At 43.0% G+C, this 25,339-nt stretch overlaps 1 protein-coding gene across 12 annotated transcripts in view; it reads left to right on the top strand.

Annotated features, from left to right (window-relative positions):
* lrmda (leucine rich melanocyte differentiation associated) overlaps nt 1-25,339 on the top strand; it is a 266,124-nt gene that overhangs the window by 707 nt on the left and 240,078 nt on the right. For all 12 annotated transcript variants that reach the window (XR_015067407.1, XR_015067404.1, XR_015067398.1 and 9 more), the window contains exon 2: nt 563-663. Coding sequence is in view for 1 of the 12 variants with exons in the window: in XM_085922107.1 (XP_085778233.1) it covers nt 563-663 (101 nt within the window). In the remaining 11 variants the exon portion in view is untranslated. The remainder of the gene's footprint in view (nt 1-562; nt 664-25,339) is intronic.

Raw genomic sequence — 25,339 nt, 5'->3', positions numbered from 1 at the left:
CTCCTCTGCAAGCTGTCATGTGACCACGTGTGGTGGTTCCTCCCACCCAGCGTGACAGGGCACACGGGGTCTCCACGTTGAGGTGGTGCTGAGTGATTTCAGGGATCCCCCAAATTTCTTTTCAAACAATTTAACTTTTTTTATTTTTATTTAACTGATTGGGGGGTGGGCGGGCATAACTAAATGTAGTTATTTAAAAGTTTCAAATGTGACTTTTTACCAAGTAAAAAAAACAAAAATTCTCTAGTATTGGACATTATTGTTATTTAAAGTGTTGTGGAGTAAAAATGTGTTAACTAAAATAAATTCACTGACAACTGCCCAAAGTACTCAAAGATTCAATCAATACAAAATCTACTAAGAGGTGGTGAAAAGTGACACCCCCAAAATCCTCTTTGAAACACTTTTACTCAACTCAACCAGGAGGGGAGCCATGCAAAAAAACGTCATCAGATAATGGACATCTACAACATGTCTCGAATGTATATATTTAAAATCTAAGCTATTCATATGATAACTTTCTTGAAAACGCACTAGCTTTCCAGTTTTTGTTTATTTTCAGATTTCCTACATTGGACACGATTGTAAGGACATTCCAGACTTCCTCAGTGACTCTTTTGGAGATTTTGCCAGAAGGCTTGACTTGAGCTTCAATCAGCTAAGGTCAGACATGTTTGTCATGTGTTTTCACTTACTTATACTGCACACAGTGTCTTAATAACTGCCTTGTACTTGTCTCTGGAAGGTAAGTGTGAGTTTGAACATGCTCTTGATCCATCCTCATATTGCAGACCACATACACACTTCGTTCCTATTTTAATATGCTCCATGATTTGTTATTTGCTTGATTCCATTCAAGAAAAGCAGGCACTGATGACGCACACGGCGTCAGAGGTAACTGTGGGTCAGATGACGAGATAGTCTTGGTCAGAACATAGTAAGATCTGCTGGTAACCACCAGCATGCTTGTTGATTTGGGGCCATTCAAGCACTTGTTTGTGCATCTCAACCTTTTTTTATTTTGGTTTCATGTTTGAACCCCAAGAAATCAGACAATTGTACTTTGAGGTATTTGCTTTACATATTCTCGCTCCCCCCTTTGGGCTTTCCCTCTCCACTCACATGACCACACTGGGAGTTCATGGGTGGGTGGAGTTGATAAGCAGCATGTGATGATGTTTTTAGCTTCCTAATGCAATGCGACGCCCTCCCTTTTAATAGACGTGATCCCTATTAAAACGGAACTAATCCGCCGCTTAATTGCAGAGAATGGCGGCATATTAGAAATGCGTGTGTGAGGTTGGTACACAACAAGGGGAAGTCAACTTGTTTCTTGAGGCAATCTTAGAAGTTAAATGTATTTTACACAGATGCACTTTATTTATTGATATTGCATGTGTGGAATAGCAGCAAAATGTGTTTTAATGATCTGAAGAGGTGGCCATTTTGGTTCAGCTTTAGGAAACTGGTGATTCGTGATTGGTTGTGCCCTGAGACCTGGCAATTGTGATGTCATTTTCAGTCGACAGCAAGTGGCAAAATGGCTGCCCCATAGATGGATAAATTTATATTTAATAAACAAAACATTCATCGCAACACTGCTTTCCGACTAGTCGAGCAACAGATAACATTATAACAACGGAAATGTTCTGCCCCTTTAATTTGAGTGCATCAGGAGACGCCTTAATTAATTTAGAAGTTTAACAAACACGACTTGTCAGATAGTTACATAGATTTCAGATTTGACAACAGGACCCTGCCTCGGCGTCAAGCGTTACCAGGTGTGAACGCCAACCCGAACCATTGAGCATGTGTGCCGCATGTCCAAGCTCAAGTCAAATCCAATGGGAGACGTTGCCAGAGTTTGTTGCGGCTAATACGCTCACTTCTGTCAACGCCGTGGACAACGCTCCACCACCACGGTGACACTGAGAAGCCCGCCGTCACTTGCATCACTTTTAAGTGAGCGCTGTGTGCGCCCCCACACTATTTGTGTGTGTTATTTGTGTATCAACGCCGCAAGATCCCAGGCAGGTATTGGCGGGGATGAACGCTCGGTAGCGATCCGTCACACCCACGCTCCTCCATTGCCGTCAGGCCGTCTCATCACTGTGTACTGTTGTGTCACCGCCTTTGTTCCAGGTCAGGTGTTTACACAGTGTGTTGTGTTGAATGGCGGCATATTAGAAATGCGTGTGTGAGGTTGGTACACAACAAGGGGAAGTCAACTTGTTTCTTGAGGCAATCTTAGAAGTTAAATGTATTTTACACAGATGCACTTTATTTATTGATATTGCATGTGTGGAATAGCAGCAAAATGTGTTTTAATGATCTGAAGAGGTGGCCATTTTGGTTCAGCTTTAGGAAACTGGTGATTCGTGATTGGTTGTGCCCTGAGACCTGGCAATTGTGATGTCATTTTCAGTCGACAGCAAGTGGCAAAATGGCTGCCCCATAGATGGATAAATTTATATTTAATAAACAAAACATTCATCGCAACACTGCTTTCCGACTAGTCGAGCAACAGATAACATTATAACAACGGAAATGTTCTGCCCCTTTAATTTGAGTGCATCAGGAGACGCCTTAATTAATTTAGAAGTTTAACAAACACGACTTGTCAGATAGTTACATAGATTTCAGATTTGACAACAGGACCCTGCCTCGGCGTCAAGCGTTACCAGGTGTGAACGCCAACCCGAACCATTGAGCATGTGTGCCGCATGTCCAAGCTCAAGTCAAATCCAATGGGAGACGTTGCCAGAGTTTGTTGCGGCTAATACGCTCACTTCTGTCAACGCCGTGGACAACGCTCCACCACCACGGTGACACTGAGAAGCCCGCCGTCACTTGCATCACTTTTAAGTGAGCGCTGTGTGCGCCCCCACACTATTTGTGTGTGTTATTTGTGTATCAACGCCGCAAGATCCCAGGCAGGTATTGGCGGGGATGAACGCTCGGTAGCGATCCGTCACACCCACGCTCCTCCATTGCCGTCAGGCCGTCTCATCACTGTGTACTGTTGTGTCACCGCCTTTGTTCCAGGTCAGGTGTTTACACAGTGTGTTGTGTTGACGTGATTCCCTCTTGTTTGCTGTGGCGGTCACAATCGCCTACATGCATGCTGTCACACTGGACATTCACGAGATGCGAGCAAAATTCCTTACAGATTTGGTAAACAAAATTGTCCAATGTCAGCATTTGTGGCATGTCCCCAACACATGAGACTCATTACAGATTATATAATATAAAAAATGTAAACAATTAGATTCACACTTATCTATGAGACACATTTTATGATAATGTCATGTTTACAATGTTGCCGTTGCGAGATGACACTTGGCAGTTTCTCATTTGTCAACCACATTTAAGTCAAGGCTAATATACGGCCGCAGTATATAATATGACACGTGTATACTGGTACTAAGTTCTAATAATGCAAACTTGCAAGGAGTTGGAGCTCCTACAGTACAGAGTGTAGTGTCTTACAAAAATTTAGTCGGAAGAACTTTGTGGTATCAGGGTCCCCACTTGTAAGGGAATTCCGACGGGTGTGAATTTTAACACTTGACGATCATTTTTCCTCCTCTGCTGTATTGAAAGCAATTGTCACTGTCTGATTGAAGTAGCAAGAAGTATTTTATATAGCACAACACTGGTGCGGATATCCTTTACTTACATTTTTGTTGTTTTGGGCAAGATTAGCATCTTTATTTAACATTTTTATTCATTTCAACGCTGAAAGATTACTTGAGATATAAATGTGGTCACAGAGCCAATTCAACTCTCATCTTAAGGTACCGTCACGTGATGTAGTTCCCGCGAGTATTGAAGGTTCATTGTAAATGGTCATTCAAGTAGACTTCAACGAATGTAAGCGGCTTTTATTTAGAATAAGCCAATAATAGGATCCTTCCAGTCAATGCAAACACGAGCCTTGATGTTGGTCTTTTGAAAAACGCAGTGTTTGTATCAAAGACGACCTCCTGGTGTGTGAAAATTCCATCTGTCTATACAAAACAAGAGTTTGACTTTTGCATTGCACATGAGCCCCGGCGTCGTACGTACAGTAGGCTGTACGCGCTCACCCAGGGCCATGTTGGCGATGGCAGGCGTTTTGCATTTTAATGACAAATCAAGTATGCTAACTCGCATTTGAAAAGCAAAAGTGCTCTCGGTGTCGGCCGGCTGTCAAAGTGAGATGTAAGCAGTGTGATGAAAAGAGAACAAAGAAGACAAAGTAGGGAGGCCTGCTACACTGAGAAATGAAATAAAACCGTGTATGGCCTGTCAGCTGTGTCGTTTTAGATTCATATCCAAAGAAGGCGGGAGTATTAGCGCCACGCTCGCGCCTCACTCATCTGTCTCGCCTAATTCGTCATGGGGCGCGCTGTCTTTCAACGCGGGCAAGCAGCCTGCTAATTGACAAACAGAGACATCCCATCCCAGCCAAGGTGGGTTTGCATGTTATAGGTGGGTGGAAAGAGAGGGGAGGGGGTGTCGCTCCCGGTCCTCGAATGAGAAGTGACAACGGGAAGAGAGCCTGTCATTGTCTTGCCTAAGTGTTCAATCTGCAGGCACGGTGCCATGCAGATAAAGTGTCAGTTAGGCGGAGAGGATATGAAACATTGGCGCGACAAAGTCGGCCCATCACTTAACCACCAGTGGGAATGTGCGTGTGTGTTGAGTGGTGATGTATAGCAAAAATATTCCATATCTGATCGAGGGCAGGCCCGTTTGGAATAACCTGAGCTCATAAATTAAGCAAGCAAATAACACATTTACGTCAGGGACATTGATGTTTAGTGTCAAAAACAACCATTTTAATTTCACCAGGCCGGCTTTTCGAAATTATGGACTCCTCCGGGAAAGCAGGAAGATGTGTTGAGGATGTTTGAACTAATGGATGGCTTGTCGTGTTCCGCCGTCTCTCCAATTTGAGCTTGTTTCTCAATTTCTTTCTCACTGCTCAGATCGCTTGAAATGATGGTTGGCAGTAGAGAATTTGAGTCGTAAAGACTTACTTGTCATAGAGCTGAGTGGTAAAGAGGTTTGTATAGTGACAACATTAGCGTTAGCTGCTAACTACTGCTCGTTGCACTCTAAAGATTTGTACTTTTTATCAGGTTTAATTTATTTTTGCACCATCCACATTCCAAAATATGCATTTGAAATTAAATGAAAACTATAAATTGTTCATAGGTGCAAATTTGTCAATGTTTGTCTTTATGTCCTTTGTGATTAGTTGATAAGCATTCCAGGTCTCGCCTAACGTTAGCTTGGATAGGCTCCAACTTACCCACTGGTAAGGATAAGCGAAATAAAAAAAATGGATGTACTTGCATGACAGGTAAAAAAAAAAAAGTCAAATGTTACTTTAAACATTGTTGGTACATACTTGGAAATGGTTAATACAGCATCCATTAGGTCCCGTAGCCAAAATTGTCAGCAATTTGGAATTAATTGGAAGTAGATGATCCAAATGTTAGGCAGTGTGTTGCATACTCAAAAGGCTAAATGGTGCTTACGTAAGCCGATGTTTAGAATTCTAGGTCCAAACGAGTGCATTTGGTTTGTCAGCCATTGTCGTAAAAAAGAACTAGTCAAAAGACAATATAGTTGCTTCTCATTTAAGCCTGCAGAGCGCTTGACTGTCTGAGTGCAAACAGAAGAGAAGGCTGCTGACAGCGGTGGAAGCGTCTATTAATCACTGTCAGCAGCCATCAGCCCGCTGGAGCTTTCCACAAGCTCCTCTTTGCTTCATCTTGCCCATTTGGAATGGAAAGGAACATATTTATGTTCCTTTTGTTCACATAATATATACTGGCCGGTGATGCCATTCCTTTTATGACTGCGTCACATTTTTTCCCCTTTTTTTTTTTCTCCCCCCCTTTTGTTTTTTTTTGTTTTTTTATTGTACACCCTGAGACGGATGGCGTGCCACTGACACGAAGATTTACAGGCCTCCAGCTTGCAGTGGCGGAGCTTTAGAAGAGCCCGCTGACATCCAGCCAGCACTTTGGAGGAGGAGAATAAAAGCTGACATTTTATTGGCTCTAAAATAGAGAGAGAGAGGAGTCGTCGCAGAGGAGGGGGAAGGAAAATAAAAGACATTCCGCTGCATTTTATTTATTTTTTTGCCAGAAAAACAAGATTGATTGGGTATTATTTCCGAACTTGTCAGCGGTAATAAGGACAACTATGATTTCAATTATCACCCACTAAATATAGTTCATTGCCACAATGAGCCATTTGTCAAGTATGCCCTGCCATGCTATTTTAATATTTTATGTTGACCGCCCCGGCTGGCTTGTTGGCTTCAAAGTCGTCTCGGGGATATATTTTTCCATTGACAGAATTCCAATTAGTTTTAGTACACTCTGGCTGAATAAAATGGCTCTTAAAATCGGCAATGTTTCCTCGCTGGGTTTTTTTTTTTTCCCCTTCCAGAGTGATGGATCTTTTACGAGTTGACCCGACGGGGCCCGAGTGGACACTATCCCCTGTTTCTTACTTGGCCAATGGAAAAAAAAAAAGTATCCACATGTCTTGATCATTGCCATATTCCTTATTTGTGATATTGCGTAAACATCTGCTAGGCCCGGGTAAAGATCATGACTCGCCTACATATTTAAAGCCTTATTAAATACTTTACAAGTTCTACACGCATTCCGCAAGCGAGGCGCGTTGTAAATATGAGTCAGATGTATAATTCATTAGTGACATGTTTAGTAAGTCGATGATTTTGGGGAGCGCTAATGTGTACTCAGGTTTTGACAGGCGCTTTGTGCATTTTTAAAGGGCACCTTAAAAGCGGAGATGATTGGACCGGGTACTGGGCTGTCAATAACAGGCCTGCTGCTTGAAAGTTGATGATGTGGGGGATTCGCTGCGTGTCGTAAATCTGCTTCCTTTCTTTCCTTCCCTGACGTTGCCTTTAAAGCCCATAACACATGTCAAGTCATTTAGGATACATACCATGCAGTAATGAGCCTTTTGCTATAAAAATCACTCGCGGTTTTCTATCGAGTCTCCTATAGGGCTTAGTTTATGTTCAGGTCATTACCCTCAGATAAAAGATGTAAGCAAGTGCGAGGCATGGAACATATTACAACACAGCCATGATTCTACATCTCTTGGCTGAGCCTCAAGCAAGGGGGGGAGAAATCCCCCAAAAGGTTTGGAAGAGGAACAAAAGCGCTTCCTTTGGTTACAGTCTAGCCTCTTGGAGTCACTTCACGGCCTTCAATCTGTCTCCGCTACGTCTTCCTGGAGATGAAAAGTGAAGACAGATACTTGGGGCGCATTTCAACTCAACTTGGGGGATGTGCGCCAGGTGGTGGGGATGTTCACAAGAAGCCCCCCCCCAACGCTAACCCAAAGCCAGACACCTTTAACCTCATAGTGTGTGAGGAACAACATGAATCCTGAGATCAGCAAGAAAACAATAAAATATTAATCCAATCTTGATCCGAATCCACCTTGCTAAAATTGCACATCAGTCATAGCAGAGGAGCAGTTAGGAAATATCGCTGAAATTGTATGTCATGCATCTTGACAAGTCACTGCAGATGGCAATGGCAATCAATTGTATTTTAATATACTCACAGCAAAGACAAGAAAAATCTTCCAAAGTTTCCAAAATTTCGTGGAGTGTACGAATATATGCCGCTGCTATCTTGATATAGCAGGTAGGCATCAAACTTCCTTTTGTTCCCCAGACTGAAACATGAACTGTGTAATAGATGTGATAGATGCTGTAGAGCTAAGGGGGGGGGGGTGCCCAAGTCTGGTCCTCGAGAGCCCCTATCCCCGCCTGTTTTCGATGTTTCCCTCTTCAACAGCCTTGTAAGTGGACCAGCACGGGCAGATCCTGCAGACAGAACATGGACACGTGTGATGTGGACCACCATCAGAATGACCTCTGTGAGTTCATGTGGTGGAAAACTGTGAAATTGTCAAGGGACGATTACACATTTTTTCTGCCATAGTTTGAATGTCATATTTTTTAAAAGTAGAGATAATGTAAATATGTGGAGGTGATTATTAAAACAACATTTTTACCCTCACATCAGTGGTCATTATAACTTGGATTATGTGGAATTGACTGAAGCAAAATGGAGTGCCGGAGTTGGCTCCAACCTGCACAGACGATTCACTCTCAAGTCGTTTGCTGTCTAAAGAAGACCTGGCCGACGTTAGCTCTGGGAAACTAAGCTACGGAAACTCCTCTGGGCCTCATCTTGGGTTGGCATAGAATTTTCAGTCAGAGATTCACAATGTTAGGCCTCTAACGGCGTTGGTGGGCAGGTTCTGTCCATTTTTTGTTGCTTTCCCGACACACTTGTCGAAAGCTTGAAGCATCCCTGACATTGGACAGCTGTGCCGCATTCGCCTCACACCTGTAACTCATTTCCCGTTGCCATTTCACTTACACATACTACGATCTTCCACAGTTTTGACTTTCCCAGAGAAAGAGACCAAAGTGTACGTCCAGACGACATGATTGGCAGGTGATAACGACGAGGACTTCAACTTGTTTAATGTCCGTGCAAAGAATGCACAAAGACATGTAGAGCGGGATGAGCTTCAAAAATCAAGGGCAAGTCGTGTCTTTTTTCGAGGCTCCATCTGACATCCATCAGCATGGAAATATGTTTTAATGGTCAGGCGAGGCTGCAACACATCATAAGCGGTTGCCTCACTTTCCCACCCTGGGACACATTGAGATAAGAAGCAGTGACTGCATGTTTCATGTCCACGCCGATGACACGTCTTCTGGAACAAGACTTTCATTTGCAATCTTCTTTTCTCTGGTTTACCTCATAAAACCTCATCTCTCCGTTCTTGTGAGCCTGCCCCAGACGTTCGCTGATGTTCTAGACTTTCTCCCCGAAGCTTTCGTACCGCAGGGCACTGAAGAGTTCCTTTATTTTCTCCCTCTGTCTGGATCTTAGGCCCTTAGGTCCTCCAAAGCACCAAATGCGTCTGCACTCAGATGTTTGGAAAAACACCAAACAGTGGAGGAAGAAGTAGAAGATGTGAAACGGGAGGAAGGTGCGCAATCCTCATCTGGGCAAAGTGTTCGTGTTCGAGCAGAGCGGGCGGCGAAGAGGCCCAAGAGGGTGTAAGACTTGTGATCTAAAGGCCGTTTGTGTGTCAGAAGGATCAAAGTCTTTGTGCAAAGGAGGAGGAATCCCTTTCACCTACTACGGCAATCCTTTTTTTTTTTTTGGAGGGGGGATGTTGGCGGAAGCAGAGCTGAGATAAAACATGCTAACTGTTAGGTACCACCTCTTAGTAGATGTTCACCTCAATACACATTTTAATTTAAAAACATGTTTGATACAATAAGTTAATATCTAAACCTCTGCCCTCTATGCTACATTGCACAAAAAATGCTGTGTTGCACTATTACCAAAAGGGATGTTACATTATTTACGTAAAAGGGAAGTCAACTGCTTTCTTCCTGTAAAAATAAGCAGAAGTAGTCTTTTTATTTCTGCTTACATCAATGTTAGCTATTGTTTATGGTAGGTTGTCCACCTGCAGAAAAGAAATTGCACATCAAAAAGAGCTTCCTTTATTTTAATTCATTGGCCATTTATTCATTTGTGATTGTTGTAGACGGGAATAGTTAATGCAAAAAATTAACTCTTATACTTTAATTAACAAAATTGTAGACCTCCATCAAGGCCAAAATACAATTTCACAACAAAGAAAAAAAAACGCAGTGGAAAACGAGACGGAGTCTCCAGAGACCAAAGAAAGCTAAAAAAGTAACCATTACGTTTAAGTGGAGACTGTGGAGTCTCATTTCCTCCAGCGTTTCAAGCTAAGGCCCAGCAACAGCCTAAATTTAATGTTAGCACCTGTTTATTTTTATCAATTGCAGTCCCATATCACCTTAGCATACATTCTCAGCAGCACAATGTTGCAAGTCTCTGACTCTGACGCTAATCCTTAGCTTGAACCCGGCGGAGGCCCCAGATACTGTAAATGCACACAAATGTCAGTCACACTCGCCCTCTCACACCGCGAGGGGTGTAGGGAGCGTATCCTTCCACGGGCCCGGCTGTTTAAATTAATTATAAGTTTTATAGCAAAGCCCGAGGCCTTGCACAGGCAGCTAATCCCAGCAGAGGGCTAATCCGACCCCACGTTACAGAAAATCAATGCACCTCTTTGGTGTTGGCATGCCATCAGGGCATGGGGACACATGTCAGACAGGCCTGCTGATTTTTTTATGAGACTGCTGTTTGATGTGCTGGAGCCGCTGGAGGATGCTCCAGGTACACAGAATTGAAAAGAATATCCGTAAGCAAGAATAGCCCCTCTGACCCCAATATTTATTTATTATTATATAGCTCTGCTTGTTTGTGTGTGTGTGTCTCTGGATGTGTATTGTGGAAGCTAACAGCTGCTCTCAAAAAATTGGATTTTTTTTCATTCGGTATGCTCACAGTGAATTATTTAAAAAATGAATGTGATTTACCTCACAAATTATTGGCAGATATAAGCACTGATTGGGGTTTAACATTAAATTCTGAATGTCATTACTCCTCACACATACAATATATTTTATCCTTTATTTTGTTATTTTCACATTATACGTTTCTCTAAATATCCCCACAACCTTAGCAGGGAATGTTGTTCACATTTTATTTTCATTAAATGATAACTACAATTCATGAGCAAGCCTAGCAGAGAAAAACTGAATGATTGATGAGTTTTATTGTAATTACGTCAAGCGTTTGTAAGGGATTTTGTTGGTTCTCTTTGGCTGTAGATCAACTAATCAGTCAGACTGGCGAGTTTAATTATGTTCCTTGCAGTTTTTGCGAGATTCATCTAGACGGCGAGGATTGGTTCTGTCATTTCCAAAGCGTCAATCTGTGGCTTTTTGCAAATAAATCTTTTCATGTCCAAAGATTGGAGTGTCGCGATAGTATGTCTGCGTCTTGATAGACGCAGTCTGATTCACTTTAATATCTTGTCACTTTTTTGTACATTGTCAACACTGAAATAATTTTCTTATGCTCTGACACGGTTTAATTTAGCTTTTCCAGCCTGTAGTTTATAGTGAGCAACAGTACTCACTTTTGACACTTATTTATCGTCAAAACAAGAATAGAAGACAAGACGCAACTGAAATCTACAGCCATGCTAACGCTTACGCTGTTGGTGCGCCTTAGCTTTGGACGCTGCGTTATAGCAATAACTAATAACTAATACTTCACAGACCCTGTCTGTCTTTTTGTGTGTTCTTCTAGTGATGAAGTGACGCTGATAGGAATCTTGTGTCTGGTCATAAGACCTGGAAGTGTTTGACCCTTCTTATCAAGAAATCTATCATTTTACCTTTCAATGAGGAAAGTTGAATCTTCTGATCCCTGCTAATACCCCCACTTATATTCTCTATATAATCACATTATTTCATCACAATGAATATCGTTGTGCGGCTATATTTTTCACAGTGTGAAGATGGACAAATTGATCCAAACAACATGAGTATTAGAATTGGAACAAAATCAACCATTCAGAAAACAAGTCCATGCGAATGAATCACTGATACCAATGCAATCTTTCACACAGCAATAATTAGCTATTATTGCTGTGTGAAAGATTGCATTGGTATCATGCAATCTCATGACCGTAAATTCGAGCCATTAAACAATAAATAAATACAAATCACAAGACTGCCTCGCTAAACAAAATTACATTGATTTTCTGCCACAGACTCTATTTTTATCTTTATTGAGACTAAATCTGGCTGTTGATGCAAACGCCTGAAAATTTGATTGATAGTGCAAACCTCATAGCCACCTCAGTTTCTGCATAATGCCATTTAAATTCTAAAAATAAGAGTGCCAGATAGGTTTTACAACCATATTGTAATTGATTGACCATAAAACTACACCTCCTAGAATTTGCTATCACAATATTCGCTTGTTGTTTACGTCAACGTAGCATAAATGGATCTTTGGTGCGGTTCGAGGTTTGATGCGAGGTAGAGCTTATGGAGATGTCAGCAAGTCAACTCGGTTGGCATTATTCATCAAGGTTGAAACGACCAAAATCTCACATCACCGCCCAAATATAACGGAATGTTCCTTGGGCCATGCTCAACCTCGACCAAGGTTTGAATCAAAAACTATTCATGAATTTTTTAGTAATGCTGCTACAGCTGGGCAAACCAATAAACAAACACCAGCAAAAAAATAAATAAAAATAAAATAGAATAAATCTTCTGTGGCAAGAGATACTGTAAATATTCCAGTTTCCAATCTTGGTAACATGGAACCTGATAGCAGTAATGAAACCTCTTGATCCTGGTCTTCCTAACTTCCAAGCGCCCAAGTGTTCTTATTATCATGTTAGTCGCTGCCCGGTCAGTCTAGCCATGTGTCATCCCGAGACCGAGCACGAGGGGAGATTAATAGATGTTTCTTCCCTTCGTTTGTTATCTCTCTGGCCGCTTTTTGACTGACTACGTCGCGTGATAAACAGAAGGGAAGGAGGAAGGCCCCGCGCGTTTCCTGAGTGTGACACTATCTGCTCATCAGCGTTGATGCCACGTCGTCCTCTGACAGCACAGCTGCAGTCAGCTGCGCGGTAGAGGAGAGGCAGCCGAGACTGTTTGGGATGTGCATTTTAATCCTGGCCTGTTTAATGTTTACCCCGCCGCCCCCCTCGCTACACCCCGCCCGCCCTCGACAATCTGGGCCAGACATCATTTTAATGGTATGTACAGTGATAAAGCCAATAAAGTGTCAGGATGATTGATAATCGGAGCATTATAGCAATATGACTTTCCAGTTCTCCTCTGCGCTCCAATGATGGCTTCCAAATTGAATTCTTTATGCGTGTGTGCGTGCTCTCAAGGCATGCGTGTGCGCACCTTGTGCCAAAACTGTAGGTGAAAAGGAAAAAGCGAGCTTATGCAATATGCTATATCCAAAATAACAACAATGTTTTTGGCTTGCTTGGTAGTCGGATGGAAATATGGAGGGTGCTGGCAACACTTATGAGGGCAATTACCATATTTCTTGCACCACATAAATGAGACAAAGTCTTACTTTGCCCCGAGTGTCCCAAGCTGTGAGTGTACGCTGCTTCATGTCAAAGCTGACTTGTGTGTGTGTGTGTGTGTGTGTGTGTGTGTGTGTGTGTGTGTGTGTCACAGAGCTGGATGGGAGGTGTAAGTGTGGGAGAGGATAGTGTAAACCTTTCCAAACATGGGTGGACGTTGACATCCCACAGACAATGGAGGCACCTCGCGAGTTGATTGCAGTGATCTTGACATTCCTTTAGGATTGCTAATATCATGACAGCGAGTTTCTGTTTTTGCTTGTATGTTTTGATGTTTTATTATTGGTGTATATCAATACTACTTACAAAAATCCCATAATGTAATTCAAAAACCTCACTATTTTACTCAGCTCACGGGCATGTTTTAGTTTTTTTTAATGTTCTGCCAGGTAAACGTGAAATGGCTACTTTGAAGGTTTGGGGCATTTTACTTAATTTCTGCAAAATTCTGCAAAAAAAAATCAGGGACTTGGCGTATATCTATTAAAAAGGTAGGTGGTGGAAACTTGACAGTGGATGTATTTTTCTTTCACTTTTGTCCAAACGGTTTTAAAAGCCCATTACTGCCACCTACTGGATTGGAGTGAAACAACTCAATTGCAATTTATAACCGCTTCAGCAATTAAATTAATTTTTTTGTATGCATTGTCAGATTAACGGCCATGCCAGGACTTCAAAACACTTTCCATAATGCAATCTTTTATCCAGGACAGCTCCAAAGATGATGCCCAAACTGAAAATGAGATCAATAAATTAGATGCATTCAGTGTTTGTGTGATTATATACTCTCAGTGGCGTATGGCAATGAATAAAGTTACAGGAGTCATGTCCATGGATAGCTCAACTTTCCTTAAGTTGATGTCATTTTGCTTTCTTGAGACAGCAAACTATGGAAAACTGAATCAACAGTCACTCTGCTGCTCATCGTTGAGGTTTGGACTCGATGTTACTCCATTACTTCAGTTTAGCCATGAATGGGTGTCTATGCTAAGTGACACCTTATGCCCCAATGACTATTATACTAGAAATACCCAATAAACATAAATAACATTAGAAACAGCGATAACAGCAGCTTTGTTTTGCTGTCTCCTCAGAGTATCCTTTGACTTGCTCTCTCTTTTTCCATGGCTATTTTTCCACAGAGTTATTGCTTTCCGTTTGCAAATCGATAGCGTTCGTTGTGAGATTGACAACACGTGTCGCCCTTGAGTGCCGTGGGTGTCTCGGCGGGCCAATGAAACTGCTCCTTTTATCCCCAGTAGCCTCCCCTGCCTCTTCCTGGCAGCCATAGAAAGCTCTTTGTTTTATGTAAATGGTGATTGATGACACGTCTGGCTCAGCCGGCAGTTTTTGACAAAAACTATTGATGGCTGCGCTCAGTAAAGTGTTAGTGCAGGTGACAGAGCAATCCATTTTCACAGAAAAGGAGAGTGAAAGCCAGAGAGAGAGAAGCTGAAGCTAGAAAAAGTCATGAACGTGTTACATATTTGGAGCTTCACGTATAAGTTAGGCTCTCAGTATTTGTGCACATGTGGCCTGAACACTACAATTTTGGTAATGGCGTTTTCTGTTGCTTTATGCAGTTTTACACTGACAAGCACTTCACTAGTAGAGCCCACTGTACACTATAGGAAAAATAAACCACTGAAACGTACTTTTGGATCCGATCCGACCATGTGCAGACTTGTCATATAGAAAATCTGCATGTGAGCGATGATAGCATAAAATAAAATAAGCGGCAAACACTTGAGCCGAAATAGAGGCGGTGCTGACGTGAGTCTGACAAAAGCAGATTTAACAGATGCTTCAAGGGGACCTTAACTCGTGAAATCCCGCTGTCCTGCACGCCGGGCCCCGCCCTCTAACTGCTGTATAAATAGATTGTCTTGACAGGGTAATTCATCTGCGGCCATGAAAACATCAGCTTTAAAAGACAGCTCGCTCAGACCCCTGCGCTTGTTAGGGGCCAGATCAGCAGCCCAGATGCCTGCGATGTAAACTCATGAAGGGAAGATTAATTTATCTGTCATCCCTGACTTTGACAGTTGTTGTAAATTTGACTCTGGCCTGCGCTCGTGAAGGGGAGGGGAGGCATGAGTGTGTGCGTGGAGTGAAGATATGAGGAGAGGGAGGACAGAATTAACGACTGAGGGCTAGAATTCGACAGCTAATGTTGACACGGAGCTGATGCGTCGAGACACATTCTCTTTCGCAACATGACCCGCTGCCAGTTTCCCCCAAACGCTTCCCAAAAAGAGCACCCTTCGTCATTTTCCAAGATGGCGGCCATACGTGTATGGAAGGCAGGAAAGAGAAGCGCGGCGCTCGCGTCAGAAAAGCCATTTGGCGTCTGATTGATGGTAGCAGGCGAACCACGGCGGCCATGTTCTTCTGATCTCCCCCGACGCGCCAGCCATGTCTGGCGTGCCCCGAGAAATAGGAGATGTTTTTTTTTTTCCTCAACGTTTTCAACACCACTGCTAGGCACATTGTGATATATTCCCCGTCATATCTCTCTCACTCTTCTGGACAGTTTTTACCCAAGTTTATGAAGTTATTCAAAGTAAAACTATTTGTGTTGCGTTTTCAGGGATTTTGGTTGAGAATATTTTATCCTATTCTTGTGAAATTGCTTTTTTGACCAATGCCTCTTCACTTGGGGCAGACAAGTTTATTTTTTGTAAATTTTTAGGCTCCAAAACAGCAGCAGTTACCCTCCATGACAGGATTGTTCGTCATTCCGCATTTTATTGCTTGATTTTATGATTAAAACAAAAAGAATAGCTGTTCGCCAAAAATCATGTTTCGGCATGTGTCGTTATGTATTTCCGTGCTGCGCTGGTATTCATGTTTGCATGACAGTTTCAAATGAGACTGACATGCTGCCAAGATCATGTGACTAGCCTTGATGTCCTCAAGCCAAAGCCCGAGCTGAGCCATAATATTAACATGTGGCATATGGCTGGAGTGCGAGCAAGCTACATTTCCCGTCTCTTAGCTAACACGTTCCGTGTAAAAATCTGCTACGCTTCTCAACTATTAAATCAAATGTTCTGTACGGAATAAATCAGACTATAAATACATGTACTGTTGCACCCATAAGTAGAATTAATTATGAGCCGCAACTTTTGAACATACTGTACACGTGCTTTCCTGCAATGCTAGTTCTCATTCGAGAAAGCCTCTCAATTTAAATTTCCTTGTTTGCGACCCCGGCGCGTTCTCAAGCGGAATCTCACATGAAAGCAAAGCAGTTACATTTGGCTGTAATTCATCAGCACCTCCTTGCATGTCTGATTGGACCTTGGGGAAGTGACAATTATAGCCCAGGAGATATTGAGCTTTTATTGTAGATTAGCATGCTAATAGGCTTTGATTTGACAGACCTCGCTTTCCCCCCGGAGAGCGACAGCCTCGAGCCAAATGCAGGGCTTGTCTAAGGGAGTAAACAGGAGGGGAGAAAAAAAAACGAAGGGCGGGGTTTGGTTTAAGAAAGGAGAAAGTAGAGACTGGGGTGAGAAAGCTTGGTGATTGAGGTGGTTTGGAGGAGCGTGGAAGATATCGCTAATTAGCATGTGGAAGAAGAAGAAAGGTTGCGACAGAGGAGGTAACCCAGTCGTGATAAATATGGTGACTTAACAGCCTCGCCTCCTCCCCTCTCTTTTGTCTGTGGAAGCCCACAGCTGTGGACTTAAGAACTCCTTTAAGGAAAGGAAATCAAAAGATAATCCCAAGTTTGATGTTGGGAGCAACTTTAGAGCCAGAGGGGGAAGAGGGGTCACGGGTGTATAGGGCCAATGAGTTTAAGCTGTAAACCCTTGACAAAAGCTTCTGACATTGTCATTTCCTCCCCGTGTCTCTGAGTGTATTGGTAAAGTTGGGGAGCGCCTCCTCCGTGCATGACTTAACCGACTCAAGAAGAATAGAAAGATAAGCAAAGAGTTAAAGTTAATTTCCTCTCCAAAACAGATTCCCTCAGGTTGCATGGAATCCTCTTACCTGCTCCGCTTTTGCCAAAATTTTCCCTTGCAGATGTAAATATGCTCCGAAATTTGACTGACAGGTCTTTCTTCTAGTTTATGACTCAGATTGTTGCACAACTTGTGCCGTCTTATTGCATTACTGGATAAAGAAACAGAATGAACAAAGCCTTCAATTACTACAGTAAGCTGATCCCAAGGAAGGCGAGCTCCAAAACTTGTGAAGTGGGCCGTGGCATTTTGCTTGCCACGCGTTTTGGTTTTCAATCAACGATGCTATGGAGCTTTTTAGAATCTTGCAATGCAGTTTCTGATGGAGATGGGGAACAGAAACATATCCATTGATGCATCAAACGTGGGCCCATAATTTGAGATGCATTGTATGTGGCAATAAGTGGGAAATCTCTGGGAGTTGTCATCTTTTCAAAAGGTGACACGCTGCTGTAAACACAGAAACTTTTCCAATTTGAATAAATTTGCAAGTGTGTCTAAACTTTTTCCAGAAATAAGCCAATTTGGGTCTAAAAGGGGCCGATTGACTACTTGGGTCAATTTGATTCCACTTTCGAAAATTGTTATTTTTGTTTTCATACATAACACCACAACAATTTGGGATATTGTACATTGTTTGTAAAAGGAACTAAACACACAAAACACACACAATAATCATTATATTACATATTATTATATAATCAGATTATTATATTATTGTCATTAAATTATAAAATGATTATACATATTGGAATGAGTAAAATTATAAATGTATTATTGTTATTTTTATTGGGTTATCATATTACAATTGTAGTGAATTGTGACGTATCATTATTGGTTTGAATCATATTATTTCACATTGGATCACAATTGGAATGAATTGTACCATAATTGGATTGAACCGTCTCACTCCAGATCTGATCGTAAAAGCGTTAATCTTATCAGAGTAACATTATACTCACCGTGCATACGTCATACGATTGAAATTGCATCCTGATATGTCTCATATGGGTCTCAGTGATGGAGAGGCGCTTTCCAAGTATCTAAGGCAGGCTTGTTTGCTGACGTTTAAAACCATTGGTTTTATCTTACGTGTGTTCAAATCAGCAGACCTCGTAAAACTTGACTTGATCATGTCTTGGGTAGCAAGGACAGAGATGCGGGGAAGGCCATAATACATGTTCTGATGCTGACAGCTGACCTTGAAGAGCTCAGATGACAATCATCCCCGTATCTCAGTTAGTGCTTGTAGCCTATAAATGACTGTCCGGCCTTCTAAAGATGTCTCCTGCAGGTGTCGTGTTTGGTATTTCCTCGGAGCACATTTTCTTCACATGAGAACGTAATTGTCAATGATGAGGTCCTGGAGCTTGGCGAGGGCTCTGAAGAGAGGTGGGTGGGGTGTAGTTGTGGTGCTAGGGGGGGGCGATCTGTTGTTTTGTGCCAAAACTTCAGCTTTGGACGATCCAAGGGCTTGCCCTTTGGGAGGACTCTGGCCTGCCAAAAAAATGTCGTTCTGAGAGAAAAATAAGATTAATCTATCACCGCCTGAGCCACAAGAAAAAAAAGTTGCACAACAGGATGTTTGGAGATAAGTGTGCGTAATGAGCTGTTAATGCCTTGCAACAACGGAAATAAATGAATGTTGTGCTCACAAGGCCGACTCATCCTTGGCTGGGCGGTGTGGTGTTCTCTAAAACTGAGAAGCTAAAACAAGAATTCAATTTCCTGTTTTAGGCATTTGTCATCATTGTTGGCATCAGATGCTCTTTAAGCCGAAGTCTCACGTGACCTGGTGAAGTTGCGTGAGATTTGCTGAGGTGCCAGGTCGGAAGTAAGTTTTTATTATGACTAGGTATGATTGTTCAACTCTTGGGGTTGCACTGTACTCTTGTTCGGACTGCCTCATACTGTGCTCAACTTTCCTGTTCTATGGTTGTCATCAAATTTGGATTTTTGTGAATCTCCAGAGGCATTTTTTTAAGAACAAATTTTGCTTGATCAGACTGTCGCTGTTCCGAGCATGACAAAGCACTTATATTTTCATCTCCTTCTCAACTTAATTGTCTGAGTTGTTAGAGATGTACGAAAGCGGGAAGAAGACAAAGTTGAATCCATAACAACGCCACTTTAATGACACCAGCTATCTTCCTCTCGCCGTCGGAGAGTGGCGAGGATTCTTGCGAGCCTCTGAGGGCCGTGTGCTACAAAAGCGAAGACAGTAGGGCTTTGACAGCTCCAAGTGTCTAGGGCCAGCCAAATAATTGATAGCAGGCTGCCTGCATCCAAGGTCCTTTAGCAGTAATTGCAAGCAGAATCTGACTCTCTGATCTCACCAGTGGTATTGGCTATGCCAGAAGAGGCTGGCTTTGACAGATTGCTTTCCTGCAGTAATAACTAAGGCATGTTCTCCCGTTTTCTCACACAAGGCCGTACAAATGCTGCCTCCACCGCACAACCGGCCCCAAATCATCACAGATTATTCTCCATGTGTATTTTTCTTTCGGCTCAGATTTTTCTGACAGGACCCTCTTCCACTAATGGCTTTGCCTCTTAAGCGTACATCATTTTTTTTCATGGGTGGGAGGGGGTGTTCATTTCAAGACCTAAAGTGACAAATGTGTTTGCAAAAGAAGACTTTTGTTTCTAATTGCCCTGTGAGATGGATTGGCCTTAAAAGGATTTGGTCTACGTGTGACCGACCAGCTGTGCTCTGAAAATATTTAAGATTAGAGAACAGAGAGGGGGCTCAGAAAAAAAAAAAGGATTTTCCAAACACTTTCCGTTGCCATGGCTCTCGCCCTGAATGACAGCCCTGAAGGCTTTATGGCCTTTTGAGGGATGGTCGGCTCGCTCGCTCAACCGCCCCCCCCACCTCTTCCCTCACCTCCTCGCCCGAATCCTCCTCTTGTGGGTTCAGTGGCACTCCTGCGTGCTTACTGTCTGCACTGTAAAGCACTCGGGGATTTATTGTCAGCTGGAGTTTCCTTGATGGGGTGTAATAATACCGTGTCTTTCACACCCGCTAAGGTGGTAGAATCTCCCTCCCTCTGCTGATGAGAGGACCCCCGCGGGCTGCCCTGCGAGCGCCTGTGTTCTCCGGCGCACTCCTAAGCCTGGCAGCTCCGCCCCATGGCTGTCCAAACAAGGTTTCTCAACAGGCTTCCACATCAAAAAGAGCAGCATATTGGGGGGCTGCAGGAAAGTGAAGCAGCAGGATGCTGCCTTTAGGTATTGATTGAACGCATATATATATATATATATATATATATATATATATATATATATATATATATATATATATATATATATATATATATATATATATATATATATATATATATATATATATATATATATATATTTTTTTTTTTTTTTACAAACAAAAGGAAAACTTCTTTGGCTTTTATTTCATGCAACTTCTGCTTACAAACATGCCCAAGATTGAGGATCATAATGACAGCCAACATTGAATTCCAAGTGAAAATCATTAAATGCATTGAAGTGTGCAAACACACCAAGTCGCCCCCCACCGACTCCCCGCCGTAGGAAATGCGATACCGCAGCTCGTCCTTTTTCGCTTCCCAAAGTCCGCCCTGTCAGTCTAATTTCATTTTTTTTTTAAATGAAAGCTTAAATCAGTGCAAATAAACACGCATAAATGAGTCTGACAGGAACATGTGGAAAAGATATCAAACACAATATGAAGAAAGTCAAAAAGTCCCTAAATGCCTCAAAGCAAACGTGCGGCCCAGCGGGCGAGCTGCCAAACAGTATAAATAGAAACCCCTTTCAAAAAGCAGCGTTTTTAATGAAAAGTCTTTGGACTGATGGTGGAACCATAGGGGGGCGGCAAAGGAAGGAGGGGTGTGAGAGCAGACACTCACGCAGGTCAGGGAGGGACAAGATAGATAGATGGGCCGTCACACTGCTTTGAGATGTCCAAACATAGACTCTTTTTAGTGGCGGACGCAATGTGAAAATGTAAATAAACTTTATAGGAACTAGGGGTCACAGCGAGGTTGGAGTTATAGTTTTGGCATTCACCCCGCCAAGCCCATCCGTCATCCCTTTGCCCTCCCAAGGCCCCCCTAATACCCCCCCTCCTTTTTCCTTCTACCAGGAATCACAAGACACCTCAGATGAACTACAGCTGACCTTCTGGACACGAGGCCAGCTGGGGTTCAGATGCCAACGTTGGCAAGCTCTCACTGTTTATCTCTCACTTCGGCCATTATGAGACATTCATGTTCTTTGCTTTGGAGCTCTTCTTTTTACTGTTGCTTTAGAGCTCTGAGACAAACTATTTGGAACTGCTCTTATTTACGACAGGATTTTGTTTGACCTTTGACACTTTCAATATCTCAGCTACATCATTTACGTCATACGCAACACAGCAATTTTCATCCCGTTTTGCACAATGCTGCCTCAGTGCCTTAGCAGAAGGCCCTTTCATCATTTTCAAAATTGTATTTGATTTAAATGTACTTACCTCATAACTTAAAGAAAACCCTACTTTCATGGGTGGAATCTTGGGACTAATTTTACAAGTTCAGAATATTGAAACATTTGCCAGGATGCAATAAATGTGGCATTGTGGGTCCCTAACAAAGGATGTCAACACCTTCCTACAAGGGGATCTCGTATGCTTTCATTCCACTTTCCAACTCTGTGCACTTGTCACGGCATCCAAATATGCGAGCACACCTGCCTTCTTTAAATGACTGAGGGTCAGCTGGGAGCCGCTTTGATCAGCGTGACAGTTTGACTGCCTCGATGGGAGTGGCACTGATAATCCCTTAGCTTAACTCGTGCTTTTTTGGCCCAGCTGGGGTCGTGTCTCGGGATAAAGCGGCGGGGCTAAGACTTAATCAAACAGCGGGGTCGGTGGCCGAGTGAAGGCAAGGCTCTTTGAGGGTTAGCGCATGGAAGGGCACGTTTGGGATGGGGATGAATAGGCACAATCGGAGGATTAGAGTGTTTTGCCTACTTGCAAATAGGAGCGCTTCAGCAGGTCGTCCTTAAAGAGTCCTAAAGAGTTTGTCAGTGAGCTTAACCAAGCGGTCTGAACAGGAATCAGAAACTTGCGATTCTCAGATCGGCATGCACCTCATTGGAAGTCATCTTGGCAGTTGTGCTGTATCTGATGGTGTTTTCTAAGAAGATTTGCAACATTTTGCTTAAAGTAGGCCTTGAATGACAAAACCAAATTTTTGTAGTCGATGGGATGCAATTTGTGTTGCTCGATTAATCGACGTTGATATTTCATAGTATAGTAAAGCAGTCGAGCGTTTCAAAACCTATTAGCAACAACACTGTTATTGTGACATCGCCAAATAGTGGCCCGGCATGTATATTGCAGCACTTTACGTATTTTCTTTCGTGTTAGTGTTTTGATAAGGCTATTGTCGAAATAAGAAACTTTTGTAAAATACGAGATCATTGCGTCAACGTACAGATCACAACTCATCGCGGCAGGTTTTCTTTTTTTATTTTATATATCCTTGAGGATTTAGTAGTGGATGGATGGATTATGGAAAGACAACACATCATCTCTGTTGAAAATAAGTACAGACAACTCATTTTGAATTATAAACCCTTTTCTCAGTCTGTCACCTCTATTGATTTTGCAACGCTTCAGTCTCTCATAGTTTATATCTAGCCATCAAATAGAGTTCCTGAGCAGGATTTAGTGTCACTGTGGGCCTGCTGGTGGAAGTGTGTGGTGGGACACTACAGCAATGCAGCCCCGGTTATTGTTTAAATACAGTCAAAAAAATAAAATAAAATGGAAAACAACCAGGAAGCATGGTGACCGGAGTGGTCAGCACATCTGGCTCACAATTCTGAGGTTTGTCCATAGGCCTGAATGTGAGTGCGGTTGGTACAACCAGCCCAGGCTGCCAAGCCAGCTCCAATAGGCTCCAGCTCACCCTATAGAAAATGAATGAAGGGATACATGAAAATCACCCAAGGAGATCTTTGCAACAGAGGACTAATGAGAGTAGCAGGTGGCAGTGCTTTAAAAATTGACGTAAAAGTAAATTGAGCTTTTCTATTTTAGGTTTATAATCTCAAAATGAGACGATTGATTGCCTGGTGGCAGGAAAATGGCTTCAGCGGGTCTCATTACGATTATGATGGCGTTTTTGTTGTCTCACTCAGGACTAAGCTGTCAGAGGGAGGAAGACAGGGAGGAATCAGGCGTTCTTCTTCTTCTTGCTCTTCTTCTTCCTTCCCCCCACCACCTCCGAATTACCTGCTGGGTCCGAGCTCTTTCATGCTCTTGTTGTGACAGGTAGATTTATAAGGCTTGAAATTTGTACAAATCAGTTGTCATTCAGCAGGCAGCTGTCAATGTGTCAAGCTGTCAGGGCCCGCTGCGAGGAGACGCCTGAGGGGGGTTGTGCGAGGGGGCAACAGCCCAGGAAAAGGGAAATGGCTTCAAAGGGGCCCCGAACAGCTCCTCTATCGGGCGGGCCTCCCCTGCCCCTGCGGAGACGCCATCGACTTGCTCTTGATGTCGAGCAAAGACGCGCCGATGCCTGACGCCGCTCGCCGCTAAATGGCTGCAAACGTGAGATCTCTCCGAGGAGGCGTATTCTTGTCGCTAATGCAGCTAGCCTCTCTCCTTGGAGAACGGGAGCCATTGTCACAAGAGCTTGTCTCGTTTGCTTGTTTTTTTGTTTTTGATTGGCGGTGGCCTGCTGGGGGCGGCGACGGCCATGACAGCCACGGTGGTGGGGGGGGGTAAGGTGACGCGTGCACACCTTGGTCTCTGTCCTCCAATCCGTCTGTGCCGGCTTCACAGGAAACGCGGGGAGACAGGTGCGGAAACAAACGACAGCGGCTGACAGAGATGCGACGGCAGCACAACACACGCCTCCACGCCAGATGACAAAAACACGCTCGCATTTCTCTCTTTTTGCGCTATTATTGGTGACGTTGTCACCTTCAGTCGGCTAACAGGTTGCTCGCTAATTAGCACATTGTTTCTGCTCTTGGTGACAAGAAGCGGGTGCTTATTATCAAAAAACGCAATGCAATATAATTTGCACATTTGACCCATATTACATGAGTGAATAATGTTCTGTGGCTTGCTTATTATTCAACATTTGAGGAATAAACGATTTACTGTGTCACTTTAACACAGGCACTATTGTAGTTCACGACTGTAGGCTTGTTATGATGTTGTCACATTTTGCTTTCTTGACAGTCGGGTGACAATGTTGACATTGGGTTGTTATCACCTTACAGTCAATTTAATGACAACAACATTGTTTACATCCAGGGTTGTGCTCAAGCTAATGTTTGCTAAATACTGATACTAATGTAACAGTAGTAAAGTCCTAACTCCAGTAAATAGACTATTTGAAGAAAAAAAAATGAAATGAAAAGCATTAAGTTATATGTCTGCACCTGTCCACGACTACTTATGGGCCCCCCCATCCACGAGTTGAGAACCCATGCTCTCAACATGACTCCGTTCCACTTTTGTTGATGGAGAAAATGGTCCAAATGAAGTTGAAGTATCACTCCCACCTCTGGCACACTTATTTGCTAAAGTGACTTTTGGGAAGCAATAGGCAACTGACAAGTGTCATGAGAAGGAGGGGAGAACAACTCTGCTTGATAATTTGAAAGCTGAGGACTCAATTTATCCAAGCTATGCTACGCTAACTTCGCTAACCTGGCCACAGTCCAAGACCTGCTCCAACACAGCCGCAGTAGACATTTATCAGACCTGCATGGCTACCCAGTAATTAGCCTGATGAGGGTTTTTTTTTGTGTTTGGGTTGGGTAGGCTGTGTGTGTGTGTGGGGGGGGGGGGGCTTCCGAGTCGATTTATCACTGTGCCACCTGACAAAGTGGGGTCCCGGAAAGAATGGCTTTCATGGGACGCTGTTTGGAAGGTGACACTTGCTCAACAGCCTTGCAACAAGGGGGTGAAATATTAATCAAAGTTCTCCATGCAGCTATTAACAGCTGCCGGCCTTGTCCTCTCCTCTGTGTGTTTGTGTGTGTGTGTTGTGTGCCAAGCAGCAGCAAGTGAGTCCACAGAGAGATGAGTGTGACATGTCGGAGTTTGTCTTGTGAAAATGCAGCTGTCCACAACATGACAGCTACAGCGTTTGCGGGCCCATTACCGTGTGTACGACATATCCCCAGGAAACAACTTGAAAAATGGAAATGCTGCCCTTGCAATATTAATTGCTGTCACAAATCATAAATAAGTTAAAAAAAAGTAGAGTGGTCCCCATTATGTTTTGGCCCTA

This window comes from Syngnathus leptorhynchus, chromosome 10 (genome assembly GCF_054491065.1).
Source record: "Syngnathus leptorhynchus isolate UIUO chromosome 10, UIUO_Slep, whole genome shotgun sequence".
NCBI classification, from domain to species: Eukaryota; Metazoa; Chordata; class Actinopteri; order Syngnathiformes; family Syngnathidae; genus Syngnathus; species Syngnathus leptorhynchus.
This window is presented reverse-complemented; position numbering and strand designations above follow the sequence as displayed.